At 36.4% G+C, this 20,996-nt stretch overlaps 1 protein-coding gene across 1 annotated transcript; it reads left to right on the forward strand.

Moving 5' to 3' along the window:
- The first annotated feature begins 17,214 nt into the window (after positions 1-17,214).
- On the forward strand, positions 17,215-19,616 carry LOC127798394 (phenylalanine N-monooxygenase CYP79D16-like). Its single transcript, XM_052331930.1, has 2 exons — positions 17,215-18,314; positions 18,742-19,616. The coding sequence occupies exons 1-2, from the start codon at positions 17,298-17,300 to the stop codon at positions 19,372-19,374; spliced, it is 1,650 nt and encodes a 549-aa protein (XP_052187890.1). The 5' UTR covers positions 17,215-17,297; the 3' UTR covers positions 19,375-19,616.
- Positions 19,617-20,996: the final 1,380 nt, after the last annotated feature.

Genomic DNA, 20,996 nt, shown 5'->3' on the forward strand with positions numbered 1-20,996 from the left:
AAATTGTTGTCAATTAATTTAATAGAGATGAGTAGCTAAATCTAATCTTGGGTTAAGGCAAGGACAGTGTCTAACGCCAATGATTCCCAAAGAAAGCTACGCTTTAAATGAGTAACATTGGTTTAAACTTCAATATGAGTGTGTTTTGATTATTGAAAAATCACTAGGTTTGGATTGGAGCGTAAGCCTAACTTAGAGCTTTCATGTCACGCATGAGAGTTACTAGAACTGGAAACGCTATCATACCCAAACCCGGATGATTAATTTAGTTGTTTTGTGTATTAATTGTAATTGAATTTATGGTAGTTTCTTAAATTAGAATCCCGCATATCATGTATGGGGATTGCTTAAACTAGAGCTATCATTATCTTTAATTGCATTTAATAACAAATCCTCATATCTGAAATTAAATTAATGTTGCTAATCTTTTATGCTAATATTTGGGAATCAACGGGTTGGCACTGAAATTGTCTTAACTCAAGTACTTTCCAATTTCATATTCTCACGTTTAGTATTTATTTCAACTTCTGTCTTGCTTTATTTTCTAGTATTTGTTATCTAAAAAAATCATAAAAAATCATGTTATCAATCCATCTAAATGCGTGTGCGTGTGTGTGACATTCTTTTTTTTCTTTTGCCATAAATAAATCTCTCAGTGGACGACCTGGACTTATCCAGAAAGTATAAATTTAAATTTGAACTACAACTGCACTCGTACACTGACGAGTATAAACCTCTCGCCTAAATAAATAAATAAAATATAAAATTTTTATTGTGTTTTGTTTTGTGTTTTAATTGCAGGGTGAGAGTGCAGTCACAAACACAAACACATTCTTAAACATTACAAATTTACATAAAAATATTGGATGGAAGTTAGATTTAGATTTAGGCATTTGCGCATCAATCAACCCAAAATAATAAATCAACTCAGAAACCCTAATTTTTGAGTTGCCGAGAGAGAAAGGGAAGGAGACCTTGCTATCGGCGTACAGAGATAAATTGCATAAGGCAATTCAAGTGTGATACTCCGAAAACAAAGGTCCACGACTCCTGACTCGTCTAGTCGACATTGCTTCTGTTTCGATAATTGCTCTTAAAACTGTATTTGTATTACAGAGAGGGCGAGGGAGGACGAGCAACAGAACGGATCGAGAGAGAAGTGGAGAGAGAGAAGGGTTTGCTGTTGTTTGCAAGAGGGGGAGGAGCGAGACCAAGAGAGAGGCAGAGAGTAAGGGCGAGTACGAGCGAGAGGGGCCGAGAACAAGGACGAGCAAGAGCAATAGAGGTAGAGAACGAGGGCGAGTGCGAGAAAGAGGGGCCGAGCCCTAGCGAGAGCAAGAGAGAGCCAGCGAGGGCGAGCGAGAGGGAAAGAGAGAGCAAGACTGCAAGAGAGAGGCAGAGAGTGAGAGCGAGGGCGAGCATGAGCGAACGAGCAAAAGAGAGGAGGCAGAGAGTGAGAGGAAGCGAGGGTGAGAAAGAGCGAGAGCGAGGTCGAGAGAGGAAAGTGAAGAGAAGGGTTTGCAAGTGGGCTGGGGTGGGGTTGGTTTGGGGCTGGGTTTCGCAGCCGCCCCTCTAATATATAATATTATATATATATATATATATTCGGTTCGGTTTGTTTTGGTTTGGTTCGGTTACCCACATAACGGTTCGGTTTCGGTTCGGGTTTTGGTTTGGTTTTAGTGAAAACCATAACCAAACCATACCAATTAAAATAGTGTTCGATTTTTTCCCAAACCAAACTATTACCCAGTCAAACGGTTTTTAACCGCGTTGACCGGTTCGATTTCAGTTCGGTTCCCCACGGTTTTGGTTGCAATTGCCATCCCTAGTTATTAGTATGTCATCAACTTAAATGAGAAGCATAGTTAACGATCCTCCTTTACTTTTAGTAAAAAAAATGAGTAATCTGCTTTGGATTGGACATAACTAGTGGATTGGATGGCATAGGAGAATTTACGAGAGGCTTGCTTCAACCCATAAAATGACTTGTTGAGGCAATAAACCAAATTCTTCTCCTGTCATCGAAGACTAGGTGGGGGGAGCATATAGATTTCTTCCATGAGATCACCATGAATGAAGGCATTATGGATATCAAGTTGATGAAGGGACCATGAGTGAGCGACAACAAGAGTAAGCAAACAGCGAAAAATGAAGAGTTTAGCAGTGGGAGAAAAATTGTCATGATAATCAATGCCTTCAAGTTGAGTATAGCTCTTAGCAACTAAACGAGTTTTGTAACACTCGATACTCTCGTGGAATTTCCGTTTAATTCTGTAAATCCACCTACATCTAATAGGTACCTTGCCATGGGAAAAATGAGAAAGTGTCCATGTGTCATTGTCTTCTAGAGTCTGAAGTTCCTCATCCATGGCTTGGCACTATTCATGAAATTTTGAGGCCTCTGCATAACTGTTAGGTTCCAAAGTAGAAGACAAATTTGCAATAAAGGATTGACAAAAATGATAGTGTCCCTAATATGACAAGTAATTGGAAAGAAGATACCGTGTACCAGGACTAGAGACCAAGGAATATGTGGGAGGCGAAGTAATTGTAGGACAAACATAATCGTGGATCTTAGTCGGTGGGACTTGAGTGCGACTAGAACGTCGTAGAGGTGCTGGAGAGGCAGCAATTTCATTAGGTGGGGTAGCTTCAGTGCTATCTGTAATGGTTGGTTCCGGCTCAGGGCTATCAGAAATGGCTAGTTCAAGTTCATTTGTCATTTTGTGAGGGTTGGTGTGTATCGAGACTGGTACTGGCTCAATATCAAGGCTTAAGTGAGTTGCTTGAGTGATAAGTGCTGGGTTAATATCTGTGTTGTCTATGTCATCAGGGCTAGGATGTTCCTTTTGGTAAGGGAAAATATTTTCATGAAATGTGACATCCCGACTTGTAAAAATTTGTTTTGAATTAAGGTTGTATAATTTGTATGCTTTTTGCCCAAAACAATACCCTATGAAAACACGTGTTGGCCCCGAACATCAAATTTGTGTTGTGGGTGAAGATTGGTGGCATAGGTTAAGCACCCAAAAGTACGTAAATGTGTATAGGAGGGACTGTGACCAAATAATTTCTCATAAGGCGTGAGGCCTCATAACAGTGGAGTAAGAATGTGGTTAATGAGATAGACAGATGCTAGAATGCACTCATCTTAAAAAATCAATGACATATGCAATTGAAAATGCAGAGTCTGCATAGTTTGAAGAATATGTCTATGTTTACGTTCTACTACCCCATTTTGTTAGGTGGCAAAAACACATGAACGTTGAAAAATAATACCATTGTCACTGAAAAAAGCATGCATAGAAACAAATTCACTCTCATTATCAATTCTAATGTTTTAACTTTATGGTGAAATTGTGTTTCAACATAGGCAATAAAAGACTTAAGTAATGTTTGTGTGTTAGATTTATTGCGCCTCAAATAGATCCAAGTGCAGTACATAAAATTATCAACAATAGTGAGGAAATAACAAGCCCCAGAATGGGATCGTACTTTATGGGGTACCCAAATATCAGTGTATAAGGTCAAAAACATGCTTAGTATTAATGTGACTTAATCCAAAAGACAATCGAGTTTGTTTTGTTAAAGGACAAATGTCACAAGGTTTATTTGAAAAATAAGAAAGTTTTGAAAAATTCTTAGTTAACAACCATAGGCGTGAAGGTGAAGGATGATCAAGTCGATGGTGTCATATGACAGAGAATGCCTTTTGCTTCGAGTCCACCAAATAATAGACTCCATTGTGTTGCCGCCCCTACCCAATCATCGTCCTCATCTCCGGGTCTTGTAAAATACAAAGTTCAGGATAAAATGTTAGTGAACGTCCCAATGATCGAGTAATTCGACTAACATAAATCAAATTGATAAAAAAAAAAAAAAAAAGATATCCTAAGAACATTGTAAAGAAATAATTTGGATCCAAAACGATAAGTCCCAACAGAATTAATAGGGACTCGAGCCCCATTAGGTAACGCCACTGGTGGTAGAGATAGATTAGTAGTAGCATTAGTTAACGGGAAACTAGACACGTGGTTAGTGGAACCATTACCTATAACCCACTGAAGCGAAGGAATTCCATCTGCAATATTAGCCTTAGAATCAAGGCCAAATTTTTGGCTCATCATGGACAAAACCTGCTGAAACTAATCTGCAGTAAGGTTGGGTATGTTAGCGTAATTAGTATTAGGGTAGTTTAGTCTTTTCCTCTTTTATCTATCTATTGTATATATACTTTAATGTCTGTAACATCTCAAAATTTGAAAGAAAAAAAAATAAATTATTTTATTTTGAAGGGATGAACAATTAAATATTTAATTTGAGAATGTTTATGGTATTTTGGGGGGTGTAAAAGGATAGTTGGGAATTGGATAGTTGACTAAAATAAAATAAAATGTTATGTTAATTACAAGAGTGGTGGCAGCTTAGTGGTTGAGTGCCCAAGTGTAGGGAGGAGGTAAAGGGATCAAGGCAGGCTTGATGGGTGCAATGCAATAAATCCCTTTTTCAAGGTAGCCACCAGAATGTTAGCTTAAGATTAATAGTTGCAAATAACATAATGAAGGGTCATGCAGGTCAGCTGGTTACTCGTGCGCACAGGGAAGCTGGGATCAAATCCAAGGGGCAGAATGCGCTGGGATATTTTTCAGCAAAAGGGGTGCCCAAAACGGCGCCATTTTTGGGGAGGCCAGCTGCTGGCCTTGCGTTGCCCAGCCGCGCCACGTGGCACGCGCTGGTGCTTCCCTCGCCACTCATCCGTTTTACCCTTAATTCAGCTTCATTTTCTTGCCAATTTTCAGCCACGTTACAGCCACAAATCAGAGCATTTATTAGCCAATTCAGTGGGTAAAACCGTGGATTTGAGGCAGAAATCAAGGGGCAAACGAGGCTATAAATAGGATAAGTTTAGAGGAGAGCTCGGCAGTAAGTTGTGAAGAGAAGTAGAGGCACTTGGAGGGAGAAATCGGTCGTGAGGTAATTAGTTTAATTGTGTTAAATTTATTTAATTTAATTAGTTAATTAGTTAGTTAAATTAAATTAGTAGTTAAGTTGAAGTTTATTTTAATTAATTAGTTTAGTAAGTTAATTAGTTAAGATAATTAGTTGGATTGGTAAATTAGTTAAACTAATGAATTTAGACGGTCTATAATTGTGGTAAGAGTGTTGCGGGTACGCTACCAGTCTATACAACGAAATAGAGTTGGTCACCGAGCAGTAAACAAATTAAGGTAAGGGTTTAAATATCCTCTGTATGTAAATTTCTTTTGTCATGACTTGCATAAGATGTTGAGGAAGTGCCTAGGTATGGGGCAGTGGGTTTCGAACCATAAGAGTCCTAGGACGGGGTCATAGATGAAACCATTAGGCGCCACCTAGAGCCTGAGATAGGTACAGTGGATAGGCTTGCATGCACGTTACACTTCATTATTATCTATAATATCATGCTCATTAATTTACTGCATTACATATTGCCTTTACTGGGTCCCCGGACTCATCCCCTTCACTCCCACTAACCCAACAGATGGCTCGGGGTCTAAGAAAGGGAAAATGGTAGTGGTGGAAAAGTCGCCGGTTAACAGTAATTGCGGGCAATGAGAATGTAGGTCATGTACGTGTCGTTTATGTAAATTATATATGCTCTGTACTTGACTATGGAATACGACTATGATTTAAATAAAATTTGCTTTGGAACAAGTTAAGGTTCCCGCTATGAGTAGTTCAGAGAATGTTATATGCTTAACTATTAAAGTATTTTATTGAGCATGTTGATAATCAATTTGATTTGTATTTTAAAGGCCTAGTCGGGTAAATTTTCGTTGCCTATGTTCTTGAACCCGAATACTCGACAATTGGAGGCGACGAAGCCTGGACCCTACCTAGGGCGCCCATATTATTTTAATTCTTTATGATGATGGGGCATAGTCGTCCTTCGAGATAGGCCAAGGTTGTAACCACGAGTTACGATGACACCTGGTAGTGGAGCCGGGGTGTCATAATGTCCTATTTCTAAACCCTAACGTTAGTGTGTGGATTGTTGTAATCTTGTCTTCTTCCTCCTTATTCTTCTTCTTTGTTTTGCTCTTCTACATTGAATGTGGTTTGGCTTAGATTCTTCACATGGTATCCGAGCATTAGATCTGCAATTGTTCTTCATCTTCTACAATTGTTCTTCATCCTTAGCTATTTTTCAAGTTGCCCAACCCCCACGACCACCAATCGACGCCACTGCCATCATCATCAGACCACCACTGCCGGACGCGACCATCACCGTCATCGTCGTTGTCCGATTGTCGTCGCCGCCCCTGTTCGATCGCCATCGCCGAAGTCGTCTATTGTCACCTTCTCGTTGTCATCGCTTCTACTTGACAGCCATAGCCAACGCATCGTCGCCGCCTCTGTTCAAACGCTGCCATCGCCTCTTCGCCAGTTGCGTATCTTCCCCAGCGTCGTCTGCCGCTGTTAAATCGGCCTCCCAGCCGTTCGTTGCAGCTTCTTCCTCGCTTCCCCTGTCCGCCATTAACGAGCCCTCCCCAAGCTGCTGCCCAGATCTGACAGATCCGATCATCCAACAGATTTGGTATTTTGCTTGATCCTTGAGATTTTGTTATCTGATTTTTATATTGGCAGTATTTGGGATTATTTGAAATTTTGGTGTATTGTGTGGATTATTGGTTGGCAATAGTTGTTTCTCATTGACGCTAGAATGGCAACTGACATAGATGATTCCCTTCAATCCATTAGTGTAAAATTAAATGGAAAGAATTTTTCATATTAGAGTACTGTGATGAAAAATTTTCTTAAGGGTAAAAAATTATAGGGCTATGTCAGTGGAACAATTGTGCAACCTACAAGTACTGTCAATAATTATGTGACAGAGTTAGATGTTTGGGAGTCCAATGATGCAAAAATTCTTACTTGGATTCACAATTCTGTTGAGCATTCTATTGGTACACAGTTGGTGAAATATGAAATAGTTAAGGAGATTTGGGATCACTTGCAAAAGTTATTCACTAAGTCTAATTTTGCTAAGAGGTATCAATTGGAGAATGATATACGAACATTACAACAGAAGAATATGAGTATCTTGGAGTTTTATAATGTTATGACTTTGATTTGGGATGAATTGGCACTTACAAAATTGATAGGATTGAAAGAATGTAAAGATTATATTACTTATAGAGAAGAGCAGCGATTAGTTCAATTTTTATGGCACTTCGTAGTGATTTTGAGGGACTTAGAGACTCCATTTTGCATCGCACCCCACTTCCCTCAGTTGATTCAGTGGTTAGTGAACTTGTGGCTGAGGAAACACGTTTGAAATCTCTAGCATGAGAGATATTTCTTCCTTCATCTAGCACCTCAATATTGGCTGTACCTTTTCAATCACCTATGCAGAATCAGAATAAAGGTTATATGCGAGTTGCTAGTGATGAGTGTAGCTTTTGCAAACAAAAGGGACATTGGAAGTTTCAATATTCTAAATTGTTGAAGAAACAACAACATTCACAGAGCCAACAACAATCACAACAACGATTCTATCGTCCCAATGCTAACACAGTAGATGTCGTGCCACCTCCTGACTCTTCTGTACTTGGAGCACCACCCATCTTTGGTCCTTTATTAACTGGTCTAACAGAGCAGTTTCAGAAGTTCTTAGCCACACAACCACATGCTATGTCTGCCAATTTGTTATCCCAATCTCCCTAAGGTATTTCTTCCTCATGGATCTTTAACTCAGGTGCTTCTAAGCACATGTCACCTCATATAACATCTTTTGATTCCTTGTGTCCCTCTAACTCATCTATGTCTGTTATGACTGCCAATGGCACCCCATTACCCTTGGCAGGCGTTGGGTCTGTTAATACATTAACATAATTTATCGCTTTCATATGTCTATTGTATTCTAGCTCTTTCCTTGAATCTTATATATATCGGTCAATTATGTGATTTTGGTTACTTGGTTCAGTATTCTTCTACTGCTTGTTGTGTACAGGATCCTCAATCTCAGAAGGTGGTTGGGATAGGCCGTAGACGAGGAGGGCTATATGTTTTAGACAATTTGAGACCACCACATGTTGCAGCCTTTGGTGTTGACTTGTCATCATTCTCTTTGAATTCCTCTTCTTCTAGTTTTTATTTGTGGCATTCTCGCCTTGGACATGTTTCTGCTAGTCGTTTAAATTTTTTAGCTTCTAAAGGTCATTTGGGAGATTTGAAAACTCATGACATTTCTGGTTGCAAATTAGCTAAATTTTCTGCTTTACCTTTTGCTCGCAGTATCTCTTGTTCAGTTACACCATTTGATCTTATTCATTCTGATGTATGGGGACCTGCTCCAATTGCTACAAAATGAGGGTCTAGATATTATGTCTCTTTTATTGATGATTATAGTCGTTATTGTTGGGTTTATCTTATGAAACGTCGTAGTGATTTTCTTCCTATTTATCGTTCGTTTAGAGCACTTGTTAAAACTCAACATTCTTCTGTAATAAAATGCTTTCGGTGTGACTTGGGTGGAGAGTATACTTCTATTGATTTTTCTACATTGCTTGCTTCAGATGGGACAATTCACTAAACTTCTTGTACTGACACGTCACAACAAAATGGTGTTGCTGAACGAAAACATGGGCACATTGTAGAAACTGCCCGTTCTCTTCTCTTGTCTGCCAACGTTCCTAGTGAATTTTGGGGAGAAGCGGTTCTCACTGTTGTTTCTTTAATTAATAAGATTCCATCTTCTCACACTTCGGGTTTGTCTCCCTTTGAAACATTGTTTGGCCATCCTCATGATTATTCCTTATTGAAAGTTTGTCTCTGTGTGTCTTTTTAGGTTATGGGGAGGGCCAAAAGGGTTATCGTTGTTTTGATTCCCTTAATAAAAAATTATATGTTTCTCGTCATGTTGTGTTTCTTTAGCATATCCCATTCTTCTCAATTTCTGATAATACTCATGACGTGACAAAGTCTGATCTTATTTGTATTGACCCATTTTCTGATGATTTTGATAGCTCTATTTCCCATACCCCATGTATTGTTTGTCCTCCATGCACTTCAGGTACACATACACCGGCTCAGGTTGCTCCCACTGCTTCTATGGCCTCTCAAGCACCGTCTGAGATTGTTAATCCTGCTCTTGCCCCTTCTGCTACTCCTTTACCACCTCCTCCTCGATATCCTCAACGTCTTCGTAAGTCCACTTAGTTACCTGATTTTGCTTATTCTTGTTATTTGGATTCTTTTCGTTGTTTCTTAACTTCTATTCACCAACTTTCTGAACCTTCCTCCTATAAAGAAGCTATATTAGATCCTCTTTGGCAACAGGCTATGACTGATGAACTTTCTACTCTACATAAGACAGACACTTGGGACTTGGTTCCGTTGCCTCCAGGTAAACATACTATTGGTTCTCATTGGGTTTACAAGATCAAAACCAAATTTGATGGTTCGATTGAACGTTACAAGGCTAGATTGGTTGCTAAGGGGTTTACTCAACAGTATGGTCTTGATTATGAGGAGACCTTTGCTCCTGTTGTCAAGATGACCACAGTTCGTACACTTATTGTAGTTGTATTTATTCATCAATGGAGTTTATTTCAATTGGATGTTAAAAATGCATTTTTGAATGGGAATCTTCAAGAAGACGTTTATATGGTTCCTCCACCTGGCGTTTCTCATCATCCTGGATATGTTTGCAAACTAAAGAAAGCTCTTTATGGCCTCAAATAGGCACCTCATGCTTGGTTTGAGAGGTTTTCCACTGTTGTTGTTTCTCTTGGATTTACACCCAATCATCACGATTCTGCTTTATTCTTTCGATGCACTTTGGCCGATCGCATTCTACTTCTATTATATGTTGATGACATAATTATTACTGGTGATGATGGTGACGGGATTGTTGATTTGAAATATAAATTGACTTCTCGCTTTGAAATGAAGGACTCGGGCCCTTTATCTTATTTTTTTGGGGATCGAAGTTGCTTCTTCTCCTAGAGGTTATCTTCTCTCTTAGTCGAAGTATGCTACTGATGTTATTGCGCATGCTCATCTTACTGATACAAAAATTGCTGCCATTCCTCTTAAGGCCAATGCTCGCTACTCACCTTCTGATAGTGAACTCTTGACAGATCCCACTTTGTATCGCACTATTGTTGGATGTCTTGTTTATCTCACCATTACACGTCCTGATATTGCTTATGTTGTTCACATTGTTAGTCAATATGTTTCCACTCCTACTATAGTTCATTGGGCAGTTGTTGTTCGTATTGTGCACTATCTTCGTGATACTTGCTTTTAGAGTCTTTTGTTCCCCTCGACATCCTCTTTCGAGCTCCGTGCATACTCTAATGCTAATTGGGCTAATAACCCCACTTATCGCAAGTCCACTACTGGCTTTTGTATATTTTTGGGTGATTCTCTTATCTCTTGGAAAAGTAAGAAACAGATCGTTGTTTCTCGTTCTTCTACTGAAGCAGAGTATCACGCTATGGCATCCACTACTACTGAGATTGTGTGATTACATTGGTTACTTGCAGATATGGGTATTCCTCTTTCCTCTCCAACCCCTATGTTTGTGATAATAAAAGCGTTATTCAAATCTCTCACAACTCTGTATTTCATGAGCGCACGAAACATATTGAGATTGATTGTCATATTATTCGCAATCATCTTCAGCATGGTGCTATCTCCTTACCCTTTGTATCTTCATCATTGTAGCTTGCTGATTTCTTTACGAAGTCTCATCCAGTTCATCGTTTTCATTTCTTGCTTGACAAACTCTCGCTGCTTCTTGTTGTAGCATCGTGAGTTTGAGGAGGGATGTTAGCGTAATTAGTAGTAGGGTAGTTTAGTCTTTTCCTCTTTTATCTATTTGTTGTATATATACTTTAATGTCCTATTTCTAAACCCTAACGTTAGTGTGTGGATTGTTGTAATCTTGTCTTCTTCCTCCTTATTCTTCTTCTTAGTTTTGCTCTTCTACAGTGAATGTGGTTTGGCTTAGATGAAGATTCTACTATTCTTGAGGAAAAGTTTGCTGGCCCAATTTTTATGTTGTTGATCGAGGATGTTCTGCCTCCCTTCTTTTCATGCCCGCTAAAACCAACAAGGAATTTTCCATGAAGACAGTGTCTCGGCGAATAACGATGACGCTTCTACCATGTAATAATGGTGTGATAATCACCATCATAGTGTGAGCAATGTGATGGTTTCTTTTCAGCCGATCGACCTTTCCCCCGGCTATTGTTGTTCCCACAGGTTGTTCGAACAACCATGGCTGTAGGCTGAATGATGCTAGCCCAAACAGCCATGCCTCTCTGTTTATCTTCTTGTATCAACATGGAATAAACAGATAGAATCGAAGGCAGCGGTTGAATCAATAAAATCTATCCATGACTTGCAAAATAAGAATCATCTAATCCCATTAACATCGATCTGTAGTACTGATTGAGACTGTCGAACCTCGATGATTGTAAAAATATATTTCGGATTTGCAACAAGGGTGCGACCCCAAAGTCGTCTCTCAAAGGAACCTCAATACAAATCTGTCATGACAAGAACTGAACGAGGGGGTTTTTTTTTTATGAAAAAGAAAGTATGAAGATTGAGTAAAAATATAAAAACGAAACTGTCTATGGATCCAAACGCAACCAGTTACAAATCTTTCCCTTAAACCAGGTTTTCATCATCCCTTCTTATAGATTAGATCTAGCCGAGTTTCAACACCCAAAATTTGCATAAATAAATCTCCAACAACCGTCTAGAGATCAAATCAAAGCTAATATAAAAATCAAAGAAAACCTCCTTCAATCAATCTACCAATTTTAATCTTTATTCACACAGATTCCAGAACCTAGTATCCATAACCATCCATACCAAGTTATTTGTTTCTGCTTCTTTCCTTCGTGTGTTGTATCAATCGACTATAACATTAAAACCGCAATATAGAAAAGAGAAATCCATCCCGTATATGTTCATACAACCGTCTTGAACATGCACTAGAATAAGCGGAAAAGAAGTAGAGAAAACTTAAAACAAATATAATTGAAATTCAAACCAGATTTCGTAGAAGCTTTCGGGATTCAAACCATGGAATAAGTTCGGATTTGCAACTGATTACAAGTGTTTAGCCCTCCATGGAGAAGAAAACAAAAACAGAGAAAAAACGGTTACTGTTCATGAGACAAAAAAATATATATATCCCCGCCTAATGGCCTCCTAAGGTGCTTAAATAGAGCTTAAGGAGGAAACCCTAGGTTACCGTAACTTCACAGACGATTTCGAATAGGATAACGTGCGTTCTGGGCTTCGGCCTCTTCATAAAAAATGTAGATCAGGAAGAGTAGATAAATTTGGAATTTTTAATCACTTGATTTGGATATCGGACACCCAAGTTATGGCCTTTTAAAGAATCAGTGTTCAGTGTAGCTTTCCTAATTTAACCCAGCTATCTGGTCCCAACTTTGAAGCGATGTTGGGAGGCCCAAACGAACTCGGATTTGGACAAACCATACCATTCCAGAAAGCCTAAGAAGTTCTCTACAATATCTCTGAAGACATCATTCACGTTTTGAGATTATAACTTGGCCAAAAATTTGAAAGAAGCACAGAAGGTCAAATCTGTCAACACACTTTTGCCTCTTTGTCTCCAATCTCCTTGTTTCCCTTCTTGCCATCAAAATTCCTTATGATCTAGGAAGCCCTAATCTGTCCAAAATAAAATAAAATAGTGTGAAACTCAATTTCTATAAAATAAAATAAAATAAAATCAAGATAAATAAAATGACACAACTAACGTGCAAAAAGACTAAATATGAGGGCTAAATAATATGAAAATATGCACTCTATCAAGTACTTTTGTTCTCTGAGTTTGTTCATGGTTGGACTTCATGGCACTGCAAGAACACGGTGTAATAGTTTGGTAAGAATCCATCTCATCCCACAAACTGTTAAGTTTGGTAAAGTACACATTGATGGGTTGTTGGTTTTGCATAAGGCGTGCAAGATCATGTTAAAAATTAGTTTATCACATTGAATCTTTCTATATAAAAATTAGTTTTTAAAATAAATATTTTATAGTGAAATAAGTAGAACATCAATTGAAATAGTGGATAGAATTGGGTTACTTGCAATAGCAATCTCTCTATAACGTGTGTTTGCACACACACAGACTCATACCATTGAAAGCCTTTAAACCCAGTAACAACCAGGAATTGTGATAAATAGTTCCTTGTACTATAAATGGTTCAATTTAACGGTTTTTTTTTTTTTTTTTTTGGTGAAATCTTAACCATTTTGTGATTCCAAATATGTTGTTAAATCGTGTAAAATTACTCATTTAAACATCTCTCCAGTAATTAATATGCACAAGCTTTAACGTGATAATTTTTTGATATCTCCTCAACTCCCTTTTTCTCTCCAACAATGTCTCCTCAACTCCTTTTTTGTCTCTAGTTGCATCTCCTTTGGTGTCTCTTCTCTCTCTGCGACATCCCCTTAACACACACATTTTCTCTCTCTAGCAACATTTCATTAGCTCCTTCTTTCTATCTAGCAAAGTTACAAAACTCTTATTTAGGCAATTGGAATAGCTAGAGAATAAAATACAAATTTGAAAAGGAAGAGAAAAAAAAAAAAAGGAGAAAACCAAAGTTAGAGCTCTTTGGGCTCAACACACAACTAATTGAGAAGAATCATATTTTTCCTCATCCTCAGAATTAAGCAACAACAAACAAAGAAAGAGACAATTGAAGAGACGTAACAGGATAGAGAAAGGGAGATCAAAAATGCTGTCGAATCTATGGTGATGCAGTCAAAAAAATAAATAAAGCATTGGAAATATAGCCAAATAGAGAGAAAAGAGACTATAGACTTTGAAAAGAGAGAGAAATGAGAGTTGAGAAAATACTAAAAAAATTGTCACGTCAGCATATATACATATCACTCGTTGAATAACTATTTAAATGAGCAATTTTATATGGTTTAAAAATATATTTAAAATTATAAAAAATTTAAAATTTTATGTAAAAGAAAGTAAAAATTCAAAGACAAAAATATAATTTTGAGCAATACAAAATCACCTACGTTCCTATCCTATGAAAAAATTTGAGGAGATCCATGTTTTAAATGTCCTCCACATTTTAACGAAATTCGAAATAGTGGTACCACATATTTTTTGGGGATACACGTTTTAGTGAACAAAAAGGTTCACCCTTTGTCCTAGCATTTTGGTTTTCCCCCACGTCGCCATCACGCTCCTCGTTACGTCACTTTATGACAACGATTTAAATTTATACATTATTATTATTATTATTATTATTATTATTATTTGTACTTATTTTTAATAATAAAATAATTTTATTAATTAAGAATAAATATATCACATTTTAAAATATTTTATTAACTAATATAATTATTGTGGTGTTAAAAATAAAATATAATAATTATATTTATTATATCTAAAAATAATAATCAACATTATTTTATAAATAACTAACATACAATATATAGATAAACATATTTTATTTTTTTAACAATATTCATTTACTACACCTTATTTTTAGTTACAAAATAATCTTATACTAGATAATAAATTCATCGTGATTTATAATATTTTTATCAATCAATAAAAATATTTAAAATAGAAAAAAATTATTTAAAAATAAAATATAAGTGTGCGTACATATTGTTTGCTGTATTGATGTTTAATAGAGAGTAATTTTATCCAATTCAGAAGCATATTTAAAATCATAAAAAAAAATTATAATTTCACAAAAAAAAAAGAAAAAAAAAAGGTCTTGCCGAACCAAAATCGTCAACCTTTCACATGCTATGAAACAATTTAAGGAGCAAACCCGCAACTTTAATGTCCTCCACACGTTATTGAAAATTAATTTATTAAAAAATAAAGAAAATAGAAATAGGTGGGCCCAGTCAAAGTGGTACCTTAGAGTTTTTGGTATTCACGTTTTAGTGAACCAAAAGGCTTGCGGCCACTCCATTGATCGGCTGGGGTTTATCGTGATTTATAATATTTTTTATCAATCAGTACTAAAATGTCTAACGCAGAAAAAATAAAATAAAATGTATGCTTAATTATAAATAATTAATGTTTTTAATTAGTTGTTGTCAACAGCATTAATGAAGGAAGGTTCATTGAACAACGTGAGAAGGTTTGCGTGGTAATGCAATTCTGTTGTTGTCTTTTGCACAGGAAGTAAGTAAAAGCCGAATAAATGAAATCTGTTTTGAATAAATTTTTGATATCATCTGCTCACCCACTCGATCGGCTGAGGTTTATCCATAGGTCGCCGTCCAAAGTGCGAATGGCTTCCCGTCGGTGAAGAAAATTGGCCGCCCAATTTTAGTGGACTCCATTTCACTCATATTTGTTAATTAAAATATAAATTAAAAAAATAAGATATATAAAATATTTTAGATAAAAGTATTTTTATTTTTTTTATTAAATTTATCTGATAATCTTAAAAAAAAAAAGTCACGCAACTTCTTATCTTAAATTGTTCAAATAAATTTATCTTTTCCCTCTAGATAAATTTATATATCTTACACTTTACAGATAAAAAAAAATGGCATATATGTTTCTCAATGCATTCGAAATAATTTAAGAAACAATCTCATAAAAATCTTAAAATACTTCATCACCTTATTTTGATTGTTCCATATTTTTTAAACTGTTCAGATAAATTTATCTTGAATCTTACAGATAAAAAAATGACATATATATCTCTCAATACATTCCAAACAATTTAGATAGCGTTTGTTAAAATGAACAAGATAAAGGAATATCAAAATAAGGTCAGAATAATTTTTGAACCAAGATATGGAATGGTCAAGATAAGGTTGAAAAACATTCCAACATTTTTATCAAATTATTTGTTAAATTCTTTGAAACGTATTAGAGGACATAGACATTATTTTTTTTATATGTATGGACCAAGATATGTTTATCTTGAGGGGTGGAGAGATATGCATATATTGAAAAATCAAGATAAGAGGTAATAAGATGATTTTCCCAAGAATGGTCAGATAAATTTAACAAACATGTTAGAAAGGATAAAAGTTCGGGATACATGTCATATCTTAATTTTTCCACCTCATATCTGATTAACAAACCCCCTTTTATCTTGATTGTTTGGAATACTTTCCCACCTTATCTTGATTGTTTCATATCTTTGTCTGAAAAGTATGTCAACTTTATATTAATGCAACCTTGTCTTATTCATTTTAACAAATATTACTCAAAGGTTTAACTAATAACATAGTATTTGTTAACCAATATATAGGTCGAAAAAAGTGCGATATGAAAAGTATTTCAAATAAAAATGATTTCTGTTGTATTTGTTAAATTTTTATAGCAACACTTGAAAAAAAAATGATGTGACTTTTTATTTGAGATTATTCAAATAAATTTATCTTTTTTTCTTTAAGATAAATTTATCTTGTACCTTATAAGGAAAAATGACTCATATGCTTCAATACATTTCAAAAAATTTAACAAATAGTGTGTTAAAATTTTAAAAATGTTTTTTATCCTTATCTTGATCATTTTATATATTGATTTGAAAAATATTTAAATTTTACCTTGATATAAGATTATTTTACACATTTTAACAAACAGTACTTCAAAGAGTTGAGTGGTGCGATAAGAAAATACAAGACAATGAATGAATGGAGTTAATAATTAATACAGGGGTTTAACTAATTAAAAAGTTGAGGTGGCCGTTGTGTTGGCTTAATTTATTCCTAGCAAAGATGATTAAAGGATTATAAAGGCATGATGATATAGCGACAGAGGTTGTGTTCCTTTGGGAAAAGATCAGGTTTTAGACACACAGGATAAGGATAAAGAAGGAGGTTTCGGCTTTCAAGATTTTGTAAAAGAGCATGTACGTATATATATCTTTGATTAGTTAATTGGCAGAAAATTATAAAGTAGGAAAAGTCTCAGCAACTATATATGGAGTGGCCGGTAAATGTTATCTCACCAAATGTCACCAGCCACTCGATCTACCCCACCAATGTTCAAAACCAACATAACAGATTTTATTGTGTAATGTGTGGTTAAGATGAGATTTCCTGGTAACAGATTTTCTATTTGGCTTCTCTCTCCTTTTTCTTTTTTTTCTTTTTTTTTTTTGCTAATAGGTAGTCGGTCTAAGAAGTCCTTGAACAACTTCTATATAAGGCGAGCTAGCCATACACTAAGATGCTATAGGGCAATATCGCATTTGGGTGATATCTAATTAGTAAAACAACTCGAAGTTGCCATCTTTCTGGAAATGGAAATGGCCGGCGGCGGCCGCGGCATTGGCATTTCAACAACTCTACATCATCTTTTCTTTGCTCAACTCTACTCTACTCGTCAATATCGCATTTCCTCAACTCTACTCGTCATGACCTTTTCTTTGCTCATCATCTTTCACAAGTACAAAAACAAGAGAAAAAATACCCTCTCCCTTCCACCTGGCCCAAAACCATGGCCATTAGTCGGAAGCCTCCCAGAAATGCTCATAAACAAGCCCACATTCCGGTGGATACACAGACTAATGGAGGAAATGAACTCCGAAATCATCTGCATTAGTCTTGGCAATGTTTCTGTCATTCCCGTTACTTCTCCTGAAATTGCTTGCGAGTTCTTGAAGAAATTCGATTCTGTCTTCTCCTCCAGACCGATTTGTTTATCGGCAAAAGTCATAAGCCAAGGATATCTCAGTGCAGTTCTTGCACCAATGGGACATCAGTGGAAGAAGATGAGGAGAGTCCTCGCTTCTGAGGTTCTTTCCCCAGCGAGATTTCGATGGCTTCATAAAATAAGAGTAGAAGAAGCCGATCACCTTGTTCGCTTTGTGTACAATCAAAGCTACAAAAGTTCCATATCGAGTGGTCTTGTGGATATAAGAGCCACTGCAAAGCATTATTGTGCCAATGCGATAAGAAGGATGATATTTGGGAAGAGATTTTTCAGAGAGGGAAGGGAAGACGGCGGTCCAAGCGTTGAGGATGAAGAGCACGTTGATGCTCTATTCACCATCCTTGAGTATCTCTATTCATTCTGCATCTCAGATTATATTCCATGGTTACGAGGCAATCTAGACTTGGACGATCAGGAGAAAATCATCAAAAAAGCTGTCATTACATGTCGAAAATACCAAGACCCAATAATTGAAGAAAGGGTTGGAGAATGGAAAAGGGGTGCGAGAGCAGAGAAAAAGGATTGGCTGGATGTGCTCATTACCCTCGTAAATGAGGATGGTATCCCATTACTCTCAATAGATGAAATCAAAGCCCAAATTACAGTAAGTACATACATACATACATATATATATATATATATACTTCTCTCCATCCTAACTCCAAACAAGAAAAACAAAATAATGATAACCAAAATATAAAATTAAAAAAAAAAATTCAGAAGGAGACGCTAGAAGAGATGGAGCTGAGAAGATATTAAAAAACTGTCACATCAAAAATACATGCATGTTTCTTGTTAGTCATGTGTTTAAATGAGTGATTTTACATGATTTAGAAATCTATTTAAAACTACAAAAAATTTAAGATTCTATAAAAAAAAATGTAAAAGTTTAAGGAAAAAAATATATTTCTGGCCAATATAAAATGCATGTATTAAGAAAAAAATTAGAAATTAAATGAATATTTACATTAAGTAGAATTGATTCTTGATGTCAAATTCCGTCAAACTAACATATGACTTTATGTTTGCAGGAGCTGATGCTGGCAACAGTAGATAACCCATCAAATGCCATAGAATGGGCGCTTGCTGAGATGCTGAATCAACCAGAAATATTAAAAAAAGCCCTTGAGGAACTGGATACTGTGGTCGGCAAAGAAAGACTCGTCCAAGAATCCGATCTCCCACAACTCAACTATGTCAAAGCTTGCATCAAAGAAGCCTTCCGCCTCCACCCGGTTGCACCCTTTAACGTACCCCATGTCTCCGTCGCAGACACAACCGTCGCCGGCTACTTCATCCCCAAGGGTAGTCATGTGTTGCTCAGTCGCCCCGGACTCGGCCGAAACCCTAGGGTTTGGGAGGAGCCACTCAAGTTCCAACCAGAGCGCCACCTAAAGGCCGATGGCTCCGAGGTGGGGCTCAATGACTCGGATCTACGCATGTTGTCGTTCAGCATTGGACGGCGTGGATGTGCCGGCGTCACTCTAGGATCTGCCATAACTACAATGCTAATGGCCAGGCTTCTTCAAGGCTTCACTTGGAAATTGCCGCCCAAGGTTTCAAAGATTGAGCTAAAGGAGTCGGCCAATACTCTCTTTCTTGCTAAGCCTTTGCTTGTTCTTGCAGAGCCGCGATTAGCAGAAAACTTGTACTTTTCACTTTGACTTATAGCTAGCGAGATAGCAAGAGTAAGTGTAGAGTTTGCTTTAATTATGGCCAGTAGATGTCAATTGTTATAGGATTTCCTTTTAGAAAAATGCACATAAATGTATCTAGATGTGCAGATTCTGGAGAATAAATTTGTAATGTGTGCGAACCAAGAGGGCTTTGTGTAGACGTACGTCAGTATATTTTATTATACTGGCTAGAAAAATAAAGGTTCTTAACTTCGAAAGGTAGCGGAAAATAATAATATATATATATATATATATACAGACACACACTTATAAAGAGTTAATTTTATCATAAGCCTCTTGCAATTTGAATAATGAAAAAGTAAAAGAAAGGATATCCTTGGAGAGAACATAACACTTTAATAGTCAAGTTCTGAGTGGCAAAATCTCAGTGGTCCTGTCAACGACAAATGGTCTTTTGCCATTGGTGGCCCCAATACCAAGTCCCATGTCCCATGGACGACAGGTCACCTAATATGCTGAACGACAGGTCACCAAGTCCCATGTCCAAGCCCTGGAGGCACATTTGGAATATCGTTGGGATCAAAACGTAAGTCCTCACCCGGGGCACCGTTGTAGGAGGGTTAAATTATGAAATTCATGGCCAAAGTTTAAATAGAGGCCTTACAACTGGCTATATAATAGTTTATAGTTCAAGATCGTTTTACGAATAATTTGTGCTCGCCCTCAACCACTGAACTATGCTGTGGGGGCCATATTTGGAATATCTTGCAAACATATAGAGCTTGCTTTAGGAATGCTGATGTAATGTGTTAATAATTAGGTATTATTTATTTATTTATTTAAATTTAAAATAATTTTGAAAATTTTATATTTTGAGTTAGACAGATAAAATTTATTTAAATATTTATCAAAATAAATCCGTATTATTTATTTAGATAATGAACATAAATTTAGTCCTGATTATTTATTTAGTTTTTTTTTATTTATAAACCACTTGGCTAATTTTCATTTTTTTTTTTTTAAATCATAGAGCATTTAGCTGATTTCTCAAAAAACTTATAACCCACCAAAAATTTAGGTTATTTCTTTTTACCTTGATCACATGACCCTGAAAATATCCTTATAATTAATGAGATCATTTGAATTCAAATCCAAATCCTTTCTAAAAAGTTGTACCCAACCATCCAAAAATATGCGGGCTGGACATATATATTTCCACTTTTAAGGGCGGCCCAAAGTTAAATTCCTCTTTTTGACCAAGACTATTTTTTGTATGTCATTCCTATTTCAGAAGTGCACCTTCACGTGTTTGGGTTGGGTTGTTAATAGTTATCAGGTCAATCTCGAAAGGGGTACCATGTATGTGAATTGCATGGGTACTAGGTATGTAAATTGCATGATCCGACACTAGCTAGCTCATTGCCAACCCTTTGTCTCAACTCGCATTATGGTCAAATTGAGTACTCTTGATTTAATTCAGTAGATGTTGTTGAGCAAATATAGAGACATTGTAGACACTCAATTGGTTGAAAAATTCATTGTATTAAGTTAATATCTAAATTAATTGCAAATGAGAGTTATTGTTGTCAAGATATAATAATGAATTTAGTTGTCTAGAAATGTCATCGTCAAGTCACTTGAGTCTGCAA

This window comes from Diospyros lotus, chromosome 1, assembly GCF_014633365.1.
Source record: "Diospyros lotus cultivar Yz01 chromosome 1, ASM1463336v1, whole genome shotgun sequence".
Taxonomy (NCBI): domain Eukaryota; kingdom Viridiplantae; phylum Streptophyta; class Magnoliopsida; order Ericales; family Ebenaceae; genus Diospyros; species Diospyros lotus.

Excerpts from the sequence above, each read along its gene's own strand:
- LOC127798394 (XM_052331930.1), top strand. The coding sequence starts at position 17,298 with ATGGAAATGGCCGGCGGCGGCCGCGGCATTGGCATTTCAACAACTCTA. Across the intron at positions 18,315-18,741 it reads AAATCAAAGCCCAAATTACA|GAGCTGATGCTGGCAACAGT; the intron begins GTAAGTACATAC and ends TTATGTTTGCAG.